At 46.6% G+C, this 13,284-nt stretch overlaps 1 protein-coding gene across 3 annotated transcripts in view; it reads right to left on the reverse strand.

The window, feature by feature from the left end:
* The window catches only part of TMEM94 (transmembrane protein 94), a 734,938-nt gene that overhangs the window by 419,443 nt on the left and 302,211 nt on the right, over positions 1 to 13,284 (reverse strand). For all 3 annotated transcript variants that reach the window (XM_086930762.1, XM_086930761.1, XM_086930760.1), the window contains one exon: positions 640 to 804. In XM_086930762.1, coding sequence (XP_086786888.1) covers positions 640 to 804 — 165 coding nt within the window. The remainder of the gene's footprint in view (positions 1 to 639; positions 805 to 13,284) is intronic.

The raw sequence follows: 13,284 nt of genomic DNA on the forward strand, positions 1-13,284 counted from the left end.
ACTGTCGCACCGTTGTCGCCCCAATCAGGAGACGGTCCTCAACCACCGCCCAAGGGCGCGCCCAAAGTCCATCCGGCACCTGGGGAGAGGCGTGATGCGGCCGCCAACACCTCTAGCGTGTCCGGGAGCAGTCTTCAGTGGGTCTCCGGGCAGATGTCTCCGTCACAAGCGATCTCATGCCCTCGCCGCTATTTTGGGGTCCGCGACTTCTCAGCTGAGTTCAGCTTTCAAAGTTGAGATACTGCTGTGGGAAGGCTCGGTGTCGTCCTCCGTGGGTCCCGGACCCTCCGCAGTACCGTATAGTATCATTTATCTCGGGGTTCGAATGAATTTTCAGGATATTTTCCGGGATCGGGCACGGAGCTCCGAGCTCACGCTGCCTACCTCCTCGGCATCCAAGCCACGCCCCCCTAAATTAGCAAACAGTTAATGGGTATCCACCTTTAATAAAATAAATGCAGATCCGTTTCTCCACATCTCCTACCCAATAAACTTATAGCGTTTCATAGTCAAGTCCGTTACTGACCAATAATTTCTCCCACTGTTCCAAGATTCTCTTTTAAGAAAAGTTTGAGTTTTATATGTGATGGAACTATTTATACGTAACAGAACAATTAACATTACTGGAAGTCTGCTTACCTCATCGTCAGTTTCCTGTCGGATGAAGGACCTTAAAGACATATCATCCATCAGATCTTCCTGACTATCGTTGGGTTGTTCCACCTTTCCACTGAAGAACAGGACAGTCTCTGGGCTGGGGTTGGGCCAGGATAAAACTCCTTGCTTGTCTACACAACAGAGCACCTACACCAAAACAAAAACAGGCACATGGAGCTTAGATTGCCCTGGGAGATGAGGTAGCAGAGAGGTGTAGCAGTACACTTAGAAAAAAAACGACATTGGTCTGTCTAGCTTAAACCTCTTGCTGCATTATGAAGCCAGGGATAAAGACATTCTCCAAACCAAATCTAACCGGAGTCTTAAAGCCAGCTTTGTAACATGCTGCTTAGCAGTCAGAGAGTACTCTTCAAGAACATGCTGTATCAAACAGATGAAAGATAAGGGTCTTAAAGAAAGACAAAAAAGTGAGCATTATTTCAAGTAATTCAATCACTGAAAAGTTAAATAACATAGGAGTTCCAATGAAAGGTTAAATGTATATAGGTTAGATCATCAAGTCAAATCAATAACATAAATAGCACAGGTGCATGTATGTATATTCTCAGGAAGTCAAAGAGAAGATGAGTTGCACAGCAAGAAAATATGCTCAACATAAATTCTCATAAGGATCAGGAAGCTATACATTTTTGACCCACCATTTGGTAAGGCCTAACATGCATTAGTTGAGGTATCCTTGCGTTTGGTCTTTCTACCTCATTCTTTCCCTGAAGATCATGAGGTAGAATGCACTGTCGGCATAATGAATGAAGTACTTGTAAAATGGGGTGCAGAAGGGCAGTGGTGGGATACACTGAAAGTAATCCAATCATGCACATTGGACTCATCATCACTCTCGCTGCACTGAGGTCAACAGCACAGGTACCCTCCTGGACTACAGGAACAGGTTACTTGCCTTCAGTAAACCTCTTTCTGGTTGATACTCTAATGTAACCACTGATTCCTCACCTTTAGAATATCCCCTAAATTACAGACTGGGTTCTGAACCTTTTTCAGAAAAATTATTGCACACTTTTCAGTGGTGCCATACGGCTTCACTCTGACTCTGTTCTGCTCTGGAAATTACAAAGAGGAGTCTTATATAAGGGACACCCTTGAGCGCCAACATCAGTTTCTTGCTTGATACTTTCAGCACCTTTAGAAGCAGAGCATGAACATTTAACAAGAGCACAAAGGTGGTGGTCAGGGCAGCAATACCCACACCAGTCGTTAAGGCGCATCGTGGCTACGATGTGGTGATTAAGGCTAGGTGCAATGGACCCAGGACGTGACCGTCATGCGTCCCCTAAACAAATTTAGGCAAGAATGGCCCTGCACTCAAATGAACAAGTAGGAAATTGGTAAAGGCAATTCGTGTCCATAGTCCAACACAAAGAAGTAAAGTTATATCTTCCCAAATGAAAAAAAGTATAGTCAGCGTTTTTGCTGTAGACAATTATTCCTTTTATTCCATAGAAAATTCTTTAAAATCACAGCACGCAATGGACAAGACAGCCGACGCATTTCGTTCCTCTTGGGACTTTTTCAGGGCCTGATAAGTAAAAGACATATCATATGTTCTTTGTGGTTTAGTCCTTATGTGAGTAAGCGAAATAGTAGTGAGACAAGTAGATGGGATATGTATCTCCCAGAGGTTAGTTGTGGCTTACAGTTCAAGAGTCAGCTGTTTTGTCCATTGCTTGCTGTGATTTTACAGAATTTTCTATGGAATAAAAGGAATCTTTGTCTACAGCAAAAACACAGACTAACATTTTTCATTTGGGAAGATATAACTTTACTACTTTGTGATGGACTATGGACAATAATTGCATTTATCAATTTCTTACTTGTTCATTTGAGTGCAGGGCCATTCTTGCTTGAACAATTAACAGAACTAGTGTGCACATCTCCAAATTGGGACCTTTTTAGATGGCAAAAAGAGAGCAATCCACAGAACGGGGAGGTGGAAGAGCCATGAGGAATCTGCGGTTAGATAGACTATCCACCAGAGAGTTACTGAAGAGAAGTATCTTGTTCTTCTGATGGATTCTTTTAACCGCAGATTACTCACTTTTAGAATCAATACCAAAGCAGGACCTCCCAAAGATGGAGAGTCTGAGAAGTGGACACAAACTAAAAGTCTAGCAGGACTGAGTGGACAAAAAGTCCTTACTGCTAGACTACTTGTCAAGGCAGAAGGGCTTCATGAACATGTGCACCAATGCTCATGAGACACACCAAGCAACTATGCATTCGCTAGTAAGACATACACATAAGCATCATCAGGCCCAAGTTAAGATCCCACTGTGGCATCACAAACGGTTAGGAGTTTTAAAACATTCATAAACAGCATCACAACAGATCATTTAAACAAGGACAGTTTATCTGACAAAAGAAATAAGGCCGAAAGGGCTGGCAAAAACCTTTAAAGTGCCCATTGCAATGACTTGCTGGGCCAAAGACAAACAAAAGGCAAACAAAAAATGAACCCTCCAATAGTTTGGCTTGTTAAGGGATTTGTCTTGCAGACTCCCTCAGGCTACATACTGGACCACATATCCTGGGTAAAGGGACTTTATGGATGGGTGCCTGGCAGCAATAATTACATACACAACTTCTGGTGGTAGATCAACGCAGTCAACTGCCACAGCGCAATCTTCACACATGGAGATGTAAATTACACAGCTATGGGTAAAGTGCCTTGCTCCGCTGTTGCACCAAAAAATCATATTGAATTGGTAGCCTGATCTGAGGGCAGATGCTCATGCCAAGCTCTACGGGCCATCTCATCATCACAGAATCCTGTGGAGCACATCTAAGCATGCAGAGAAGCAGCATACTAGTGCCATCCGTCCCTCCTAAACAATTAGTAGTAACAAGGCTAGCAGGAATCACATATTTGGCTGAATTTTGACCATCCTAAATGGTTAGAGCCAGTGAGGCCCCAAGGTTGTCGGGGGACTACCGGCAAGATTTCACTGGCCATGCCCCAAAGAGTGTGCATATTTCTGTCCAACAGAAAAACTGCATTGACTGACATCAGTGCCAGGCTAGCCGAAGAGAACATTCATTTTTCAAACGGCTCGACCCTCTGTGGGAGTCATGTGAAAGGAGTAGGGACTCACCTTGCTGGTTGAATCCTGAACAACCAGAATCTCAGTAGTAGGATGCTGAATGGGGGAATTAGGGTCAATAAGCCCGGTCTGTGAAGTCTGACCCCCCCCTGTCTATTCACCAGCGGCCAGAAACAGGGCTTTGATCAGGTGCCCATTGAGATATGAGGGCCTCATTGAATGGGAGCAACGGCTGGCCTAGGCTGTAAAATGACTGTAAGAACATTTGTCTTAACCTTAATAGAGGGTAGTTATAGGTACAAGACCTCAGCCGCACTTTGAATTACCAATGCCAAAGAAGCACTTTCCTTCGATGAAGGGCAAAATAGCGAGCTCGACCCTGTATCAGGAAGTTCAATCCAACCAGTCTATGATAAGCCCATGATAAAACTGATCAATTCTGGGTGGTGCCAAACTTCGGTAAGAATCGGGGCCACATAGATAATAGAGGGTCTAACGGAATATCTGCTTCTAGTGAGGGCATAGGATTAAAATAATGGTGTATCGTAATCAGTCGCAATATCTTCGCGCAGCATCAGTCAGGATCACGCAGAAGTCCCGGGGACTGAGATCCGAATCAGCACTGGATCCCGCTTCGGTGCTGTCAGAACTGGCATCAACGTGGGAGAGTGTTGTGGAGCTGTGGTGGAAGTCTGTAATGGGCTTGTGATGGGTCAAAAAGGGTCAAATGAAACTGATTAGGGATCCACCGGCAGTAGCCCAACTGAGGGCTGCTGCGGATCCTTGGGGTAAAAAACGACATCAGAGTAAGCTTGAAAAGAGCCAAATAACTGTAGTATGGCCTCCTTAAGGAAGCCGATCTGCGGCAGCGTCGCAAATAGTCGATGAAATTCGAGGAACACTGAGACTGACTGACAGAAATCTGAAGGAAGACAGACGGAAATCATTACGCCCTTGCAACTTCCCTTTACACAGACAGTGGCAGGATGAGGTCGAATCCTGCTTCACTTTTTTGTGATTTTGTTTGGACTTTTACTAAATGGAGAACTTAGTTGACCTCTCACAGGACCATCCTTGGGAGCGGGTCTGAGCCCTCGGCTTGTATCAGGAGACAGATTATGCGGGTCCTGAGATTTAAAAAAAAAAGTTTGTTTTATTCAGGTTTTCTTAAAAAAATAGAAGTACATGACCATGCATAAAATCCTACCTCACCTCCCGGCAAGGCCTAAGATTTCTTCTTGTGTTTGGCAACATTCAGTTTTGCTACTCAGCCCCGAATTGCCTTTGTACTTGTCTTCAAACCATGCTCCAAGCCCAAACACCAGAGAAACACCTTGTGCAGGTCTGTGACCGATGTCTGTTTCCTACTGTTGTAGCCTGGTTATAAACCTGTAGTCTTAGACTGGGATATCATTCCCTACCCCATTGTAAATGTAAATGTACAGGAATTTTTATAGCGCAAATCACCGAGCGGTTTCTAAGCGCTTGCTTAGGGAACCCGTCCTGGTATTCCCCTGTGAGATAACCCCAGCAGGGTATCTGCAAGGTGAAAGCCAGGCATCCCGCCGCAAGGGGCCGTTGTGGAGATTAAGCAAGCTATTGCCCAGAGTCGCAGAGTGTGAACCGGGGAATCGAGTAGGCACCGGAGTGAGAATTGTCGAGTCCATGGACATTTTAGGACTCAAGACCCCGCCGAGCCGGGAATTGAGCCCTGGTCCTGGGCTGACCTCTGCTTCCAGGTCTGCCTCCTCTAACCAGTGAGCCACACTTCTCCCACACCATTGGACTTGGGGTTAGAAGTACTCAGAAGACTGACTAAACAGGGGCTCCGAATTTTATTCAGAGCACAGAAAGAAAGGAACTAATGTTATCACACAGAGGCAGATACAGTCTGGTGCTTCAGAATTATTTTATAGGTGAAAAATCAGTAGTTAGAAGTATCTAATAGAACAAGGATTTGCAATGCAATAGGTCTCGCATTTATGAGTTTAAGCTATTGGCATTGCAAATGACAATGGCTTTTTATTCATCTGTTTTGATCATGAACACATAAATAAAAGGCATTGTCATTTACAATGCCAATAGCTCAAACTCTTTTAAATGTGAGACCTATTTCATTTAAAATAAGCGGCCGTCATTGTACCAGGCTGCTTGGAAAGTGAAATCACGCATGGTGTGCCGAATGATGCACGAAAGCATGTTGCGCCTGCAGTAGGAGAAACTCATTAAATAAAATAGTGCTAATAAACTAAACAAGACATAGTGTGTAACAGAAGTAAAAGGGCCAGTCCTCATGGGAGGTTCCAAGTGAAAACAAGGAGGAACAAAAGAGTGGGTGGGCCTTTCAGTCTATACTCGAATACAGCATGCCTTGCAGAGCAGCCCATGCGCTCCCCAGGCTTGGCCTAATAAGAGTGCTAACACCATGGGGACCGCTAGGTGGGGCAAGGGGGGCACTTGCGCCCCCCCCGGATCACCAGTGCGTCGGGTGTGGGCCCAGTCATGACCGGCCCTAGTTCATCATGCTTTTGAAATGGTGCCATTGTTCCAGGTGGCAGCCCCCTCCATTGGGTGGGAAGGGTGCAAGGGGCTGGCCGAGAAGGGTGCAAGGCAGAGGACGAGAAGGGTGCAAGGCAGAGGGCGAGAAGGGTGCAAGGCAGAGGGCGAGAAGGGTGCAAGGCAGAGGGGAGAAGGGTGCAAAGCGGGGGGAAGAAGGATGCAAGGTAGAGAAGGGTGCAAGTCAGAGGGGGAGAAGGGTGCAAGTCGGAGGGGGAGAAGGGTGCTAGGCGGAGGGGGAGAAGGGTGCAAGGCAGAGGGGGAGAAGGGTGCAAGGCAGAGGGGGAGAAGGGTGCAAGGCAGAGGGGGAGAAGGGTGCAAGGCAGAGGGGGAGAAGGGTGCAAGGCAGAGGGGGAGAAGGGTGCAAGGCAGAGGGGGAGAAGGGTGCAAGGCAGAGGAGGAGAAGGGTGCAAGGCAGAGGGGGAGAAGGGTGCAAGGCGGAGGGGGAGAAGGGTGCAAGGCAGAGGGGGAGAAGGTTGCAAGGCGGAGGGGGAGAAGGGTGCAAGGCGGAGGGGGAGAAGGGTGCAAGGCGGAGGGGGAGAAGGGTGCAAGGCGGAGGGGGAGAAGGGTGCAAGGCGGAGGGGGAGAAGGGTGCAAGGCGGAGGGGGAGAAGGTTGCAAGGCAGAGGGGGAGAAGGGTGCAAGGCAGAGGGGAGAAGGGTGCAAGGCGGAGAGGGAGAAGGGTGCAAGGCGGAAGGAGAGCAGGGTGCAAGGCAGAGGAGAGCAGGGTGCAAGGCAGAGGAGAGCAGGGTGCAAGGCAGAGGAGAGCAGGGTGCAAGGCAGAGGAGAGCAGGGTGCAAGGCAGAGGAGAGCAGGGTGCAAGGCAGGGGAGAGCAGGGTGCAAGGCAGGGGAGAGCAGGGTGCAAGGCAGGGGAGAGCAGGGTGCAAGGCAGGGGAGAGCAGGGTGCAAGGCAGGGGAGAGCAGGGTGCAAGGCAGGGGAGAGCAGGGTGCAAGGCAGGGGAGAGCAGGGTGCAAGGCAGGGGAGAGCAGGGTGCAAGGCAGGGGAGAGCAGGGTGCAAGGCAGGGGAGAGCAGGGTGCAAGGCAGGGGAGAGCAGGGTGCAAGGCAGGGGAGAGCAGGGTGCAAGGCAGGGGAGAGCAGGGTGCAAGGCAGGGGAGAGCAGGGTGCAAGGCAGGGGAGAGCAGGGTGCAAGGCGGGGGGAGAAGGGTACAAGGCAGAGAGGAGAAGGGTGCTAGGCAGAGGGGAGAAGGGTGCTTGGCAGAGGGGAGAAGGGTGCTTGGCAGAGGGGAGAAGGGTGCTTGGCAGAGGGGAGAAGGGTGCTTGGCAGAGGGGAGAAGGGTGCTAGGCAGAGGGGAGAAGGGTGCTAGGCAGAGGGGAGAAGGGTGCTAGGCTGAGGGGAGAAGGGTGCTAGGCAGAGGGGAGAAGGGTGCTAGGCAGAGGGGAGAAGGGTGCTAGGCAGAGGGGAGAAGGGTGCTAGGCAGAGGGGAGAAGGGTGCAAGGCAGAGGGGAGAAGGGTGCAAGGCAGAGGGGAGAAGGGTGCAAGGCAGAGGGGAGAAGGGTGCAAGGCAGAGGGGCGAAGGGTGCAAGGCAGAGGGGAGAAGGGTGCAAGGCAGAGGGGAGAAGGGTGCAAGGCAGAGGGGGAGAAGGGTGCAAGGCATAGAAGGGTGCAAGGTAGAAGGGGAGTAGGGTTAAAGGCAGAGGGGAGACGGTGCAAGGTAGAAGGGGAGAAGGGGAGAAGGGTGCAAGGCGGATGGTAAGAAGGGTGCAAGGCGGATGGGGAGAAGGGTGCAAGGCGGAGGGGGAGAAGGGTGCAAGGCGGAGGGGGAGAAGGATGCAAGGCAGAGGGGAGAAGGGTGCAAGGCGGAGGGGGAGAAGGGTGCAAGGCGGAGGGGGAGAAGGGTGCAAGGCGGAGGGGGAGAAGGGTGCAAGGCGGAGGGGGGGGGAAGAGTGCAAGGCGGAGGGGGAGAAGGGTGCAACGGGGAAGGGGAGAAGGGTGCAAGGTAGAGGGGAGAAGGGTGCAAGGCAGAGGGGAGAAGGGTGCAAGCAGAGGAGAGAAGGGTGCAGACGCCCATGGCTAACACTTTAGATGCATGCTTGAGGCTTCAGAACATTTTCCCTGCTCCTTAGCCAGTACCAAATTCATCTTCCCCTATTCAGACACTCGTAATCTGTGGACCACCACAAGATACGGTTGGGAAAAGTGGTCAATAACCGCTACGATCATGGAAATGGCAGCTGTATTGGCATGCAATAAAATGCCTCATTTTCTTCTTCCTTGGCTATGGAGCAACTTCCAAAGCCCGCCAACATTGATCTAAGAGGATAATGTCTCAGCTTGTTAGTGAGGGCATGGTTATTATAACAAGAATACAAGTGATTCATCATAGTTATAATAAAAAGCATCACTTGCTTCCTTCAGTCACTTCATTACTGAATAATATTAACTGGAATTCCCCAATAACACTGCTCTGCTCTGTCAAAGGACACTGCAGGTGTTGTAGACTTTATGTGGTCATGGGACATAGCCTGCAGGAGGGCTTGTACAACTCCCTCACGCCTCTATGGGAGGAAGACACAACCATGACGTTGACACATTGACAAACCATCTTCAGAACCAGTTGGTCCTTTGCCAGAAGGACATTTTCCCTTGGCACTGCTTGAAATCAGTGTACCACAAAACATCAACAATTGGTTTCTACCGGGTACTTTCAAGCAAATGGACCGTACTAATGATCTTTCAAAGTTTTGAGTGCAAATCTGTTGTCGCAAAGTCTCTGCTCTACAAATCTGCAATTTAAAAAGTAAACCCTGATGCATCGCCAGAGCCTCATGCATGCACACATTTCCAAGAAAAGTGGTTATATGGCATTCCTCAGATTCTACAAAATGGTATAGTCCAACATTGCTCAGAGAGAGATGAGTACTGGTTTATAAATTATAATTGTCACAGGCAACTTTGACCATGTACATCATTCTAAGGGGACTACTAAAGAAAGCAGCACACTGAGTTTTATTCTGATTAGTCCCTGTTTTTTATCCACAAATAAAGATAATGTTACCTCATAGCAGATACAAGCTATGTATATGTTTATAATCCACGCATAGCCGTGAAGCAGGAAAAGCACTTATATAATCTTACAATGACAACAGGGAGTTTACAAAACATCTAAACTAATAAAGTAGTGTTCCCTCACTGTTCAAAAGAGCCACTTAAAACGTTTACCCATTTGCTGTTGAGAATTATTAAACTAGGATTAAAATGTCCTAGTATTTTTTTTAAATCTAAAGGTACACTCTTTAGACAGCGCTAAGCACAAGTCTTGGTAACATTTTTCAGCTATCTCGACGATTCAATTTTCTTAAATGTATTTAGAGGACTTGCAAAGCGCCACATGTGTCGCCTTATAGAACAACTCTTAGGCAAGGGTGAGCGGTCTTCTGACTGTCATCTCTCAGGCTGCTTGAGACATCAGCCAATAGCTTTCCTTTTCCTCAGCCAATTCCTGCAAAACGTACATTATAAAGAGGGCTGCAGACCTGTGTACCTCCACTCGCAGGGTTGAATAGCTTGGCATGGGATTCATACATGTGTCACCACCTGATCAACTGAAGGGATGCATGAAATTTAAACATAACAGCTATGCTATTTTCGGTACAGACCAGCAACTGAACTCAATTGGAAATATTACGGTATTTCATATCAATTAAAATTCTAAATAGTGACACTATTGCCCAAATAACAGTGTTTAACTAATTGTACGAGGGTTGTGCACATTGTAAAAAGGTAATGTTCAAGGTGACAGCCCCTTATCATTTCCTACACTCGCACATCTCTGTAGTGAGTGTTCAGTACATCGCACGACCTTATCAGCACAGCTAGGTCTGGTTTTCAGAAAACAAATGCCAGGGGTTGAAATCTCAAACACCAAAGGGGATGATGGACGGAGTGTTGAACATTGCAAGCACCCACCCCCAGACAACTGATCTGAGTTTAATCCATCATCATTCTTTAGCTCACACCGCCACCCCAGTTCAGACATGGCCTTATGCAAATCAGTCTGACCCTGTGCCTCGTGGGAAACGTCCAGCCTGAACTGCCAAGCCATGTCTTTCCTGGACCGGAAACAAGCATCCTGGGACCGGTTTCTGGCTAATAAGCCGTCATCAGCCAGGCTAGCTTGAATCCAGTGGCAAAGTGAGCAGGTATGGGCATACCGTGCCAACTTAGGGCAAACAAAGCAAACGCCAAAGTCTCACCAGAGAGGACAGAGAAAATGTTGTACTATGGGAAGATATCCACTGACCCAGAAATATTGCCATGACCTATGCCAAGGTCACTGGAAATATACTGCAGGTGAGGACCAAATTATGGGGTAAGAAAAGGGAAAATGTGCTGTGTAATGTGGCACATTTTGCAATGTCATGGCTTTATTCTTATTTTCACACAAAGGGTATTGACTTATGTGCAAAGATTGTAATAGTTTAACAACCAAACACAGCGATAAACAACTGAAAGATGACAAGTCTATCTTTGTAAAGTGGCTTTAACTGATCCGCAACGCGTGTGGACACGTTTAGAAACTTTAGATCAAACTGAGAAAGACAACCCTTTTTTTCAATAAAATATGCAGAGTGTGCAGCAGATGATGGCAAATCCACAGTTATGTGGCAAAAAAGCGGCTGTAGAATCGCATAATTTCAGTGGGCCTGCCTTACCCTGACAGCCCTGTTGTGTTCCTTTGTTGGCACTAAACTTTTCAGAATATGCCCCCCATCTATTGAACGGTCATCAAAACTGAATAACAATACAGAACCACAGTAGCATGGAAAAGTGTTAGAATTTGAAATATAGAAATACCGGTATTATTCCTTTAAAAGTATTTCAAACCTGGGGAGAAGCGTTGGTATTCTCCCTTTCAAATCCAGGCTGTCAACTTCGAAACACGTACTTGAAATTTGCCAAACACGTAGGAGGTCAGAAAAACAAGGGCACCGGTGCGGCTACTTCATCTACGGAAGATCTTCTCAGTGACAAGGACTGATGAGGGTTTGGTGGGGGCAGCAGAATATTACTCTCCAGTTACTAGTGTTACGGTTCCAGAGATATGATGGTTATGTGGATATAATGTGATTTGGGGCTCTCAGTTATATTGCTATTATGTACAATGGGGTGCATACGGCCAGGGTATGTCGCAACATCCGCAGTATTCCTGCCCACACTGTGTGAACGGGGTAGTTTGTCAGTGTCGCTGCGGCCCCCATGGGGGTCTTCCCTATCTTGAATTGCACACGTCTGTGGTTTTTTTAATACAAATTTATATAAAAAGTCTATTTACAGGGCATGGAAAAAAAAATTCATAAAGACCACAACACTTTTCAGGACAATGTAGTGAAACCAAAGGGTCCTACTTCATTATAATCATGTATCTTGAAAATCACTCTACTTTTCCTCGATATTGAATCAATACATGGTCCAAACTAGTGAGAAAATTCAGAGAACGCCCAAGTCCATTTTATATTTGATTGCACCACAGTTTGTTGGCTAAATTAAGCAGTTGGTAATCTATTTTGTTGTTTACAAATGGCGAAACTCTTGGCCTTGTGAAATGGAGGGGTTGTGGAGGGTGTGCCGACGCGTTTCGACCTTCGTGTGGGGACCAGGAGGATTCAAAGAAGGTCTTCCTCAGGGCTGGAATTTTCTGTGTAGGATTCTATTGGTTTAACATTTAAAGTGAAAAGAAGTTAAACTTAATTTATAAGCTGAGTGGAGAATGACATCAAAAGTGCAATTATTTTATCCAAATACATACATTGGGATCATTTGATGTGTGTTTTTTTTGGAAGGTTTTAGAAAGGAGTCCAAGGAGCTTCCTTTGATTTTTCAGAAAAAATCAAATTTCTATGGCAGTATTCAAGTTTCTCTTCACATGCTCTTGATACCTATGGGCAACAAATGGAGGAACGGGTTTCAAAATTGAAGGATTTGGACCTTATAACGTGTTCTTTATTCAGCATGCATTAATAGTGTTTATTTTTTAAATGGTTGAGAAATGGAAATAATTCCCGAAGTGCTTGAAATTGTTAATTTTCGGTTGGCACCTAACTACTTATAAGTGTAGTGGTTTCTTTACCATGCGCCGTGATTTAAAAGATCTCAAGGTGCTCACATTGTATGGTGCATTGCCTATTTTAAACTTCGTCAGGGCAGACCATTACATTACAAATGAGACGGAAAATGGCAACTGCCTCAGGTTTCGTGGCATCGAATGTAGTCTATGTTGATTTTAGCGTGCGACTTGGAAACCCCGATTTTGTGCTCAGGTGATGGGGGAAAGGCCTCATGCATTCCAAGATTGTGAGCTTAAAGATTATTTGGAAATCAGGGGAGCCTTTACCTTGAAGGTGAGCAAAAGTCGATCTTCAATTTCGACTCGCGCTTTGCCGCACTCGTTCAGCTTATTCGGCAATCTCGCCACGGTCCTCGAGTTCCGTGTAGGTCACGTGTGCGTATGCATCCTATCACTTATGTTTCTTACGTGTGTACGTACTCGTCGGAGACGTTGCTCTACTTCCTGATGGATGCCTGGCTTCCGGGACGCTAGTTACAATGGCTACAGTGTACTTGTGAAATTGTTGATATCTTCGATCGCCGGTTTCTAGGCAGATGCGTAGTTAAAAGCCGCCATATTTGTAACTATATGTCTTCGTTTTACAATTTCACTTTGAATCACGATCGCTTAACCAATAAATGTTCTTTCCACCGAGAAGCTTAGGCACAGTGCATGATTTCCGAAAGTTCATTGAGTCAATTTTCTGTGGTGCTCAGTTACAAAATATATTTTGCCTCAAAATTCACAAGAAGAGAATCTGTCATTCTGCCTTTGACATGTTTTAGAACTGCCCACTTCATTTCCCGTGGTAGATGGTTCTTTTCCAGACAGTGTTTTACCATGGGCACAGAGAGTACTTTACATTTAATGCGCGATCTGTGTTGTGTGAGACAGGTTTTATTTTTTGTATAATTTTTTCAACATAAG

The sequence above is a fragment of the Lissotriton vulgaris genome, chromosome 7 (genome assembly GCF_964263255.1).
Source record: "Lissotriton vulgaris chromosome 7, aLisVul1.2, whole genome shotgun sequence".
In the NCBI taxonomy this organism is placed as follows: Eukaryota; Metazoa; Chordata; class Amphibia; order Caudata; family Salamandridae; genus Lissotriton; species Lissotriton vulgaris.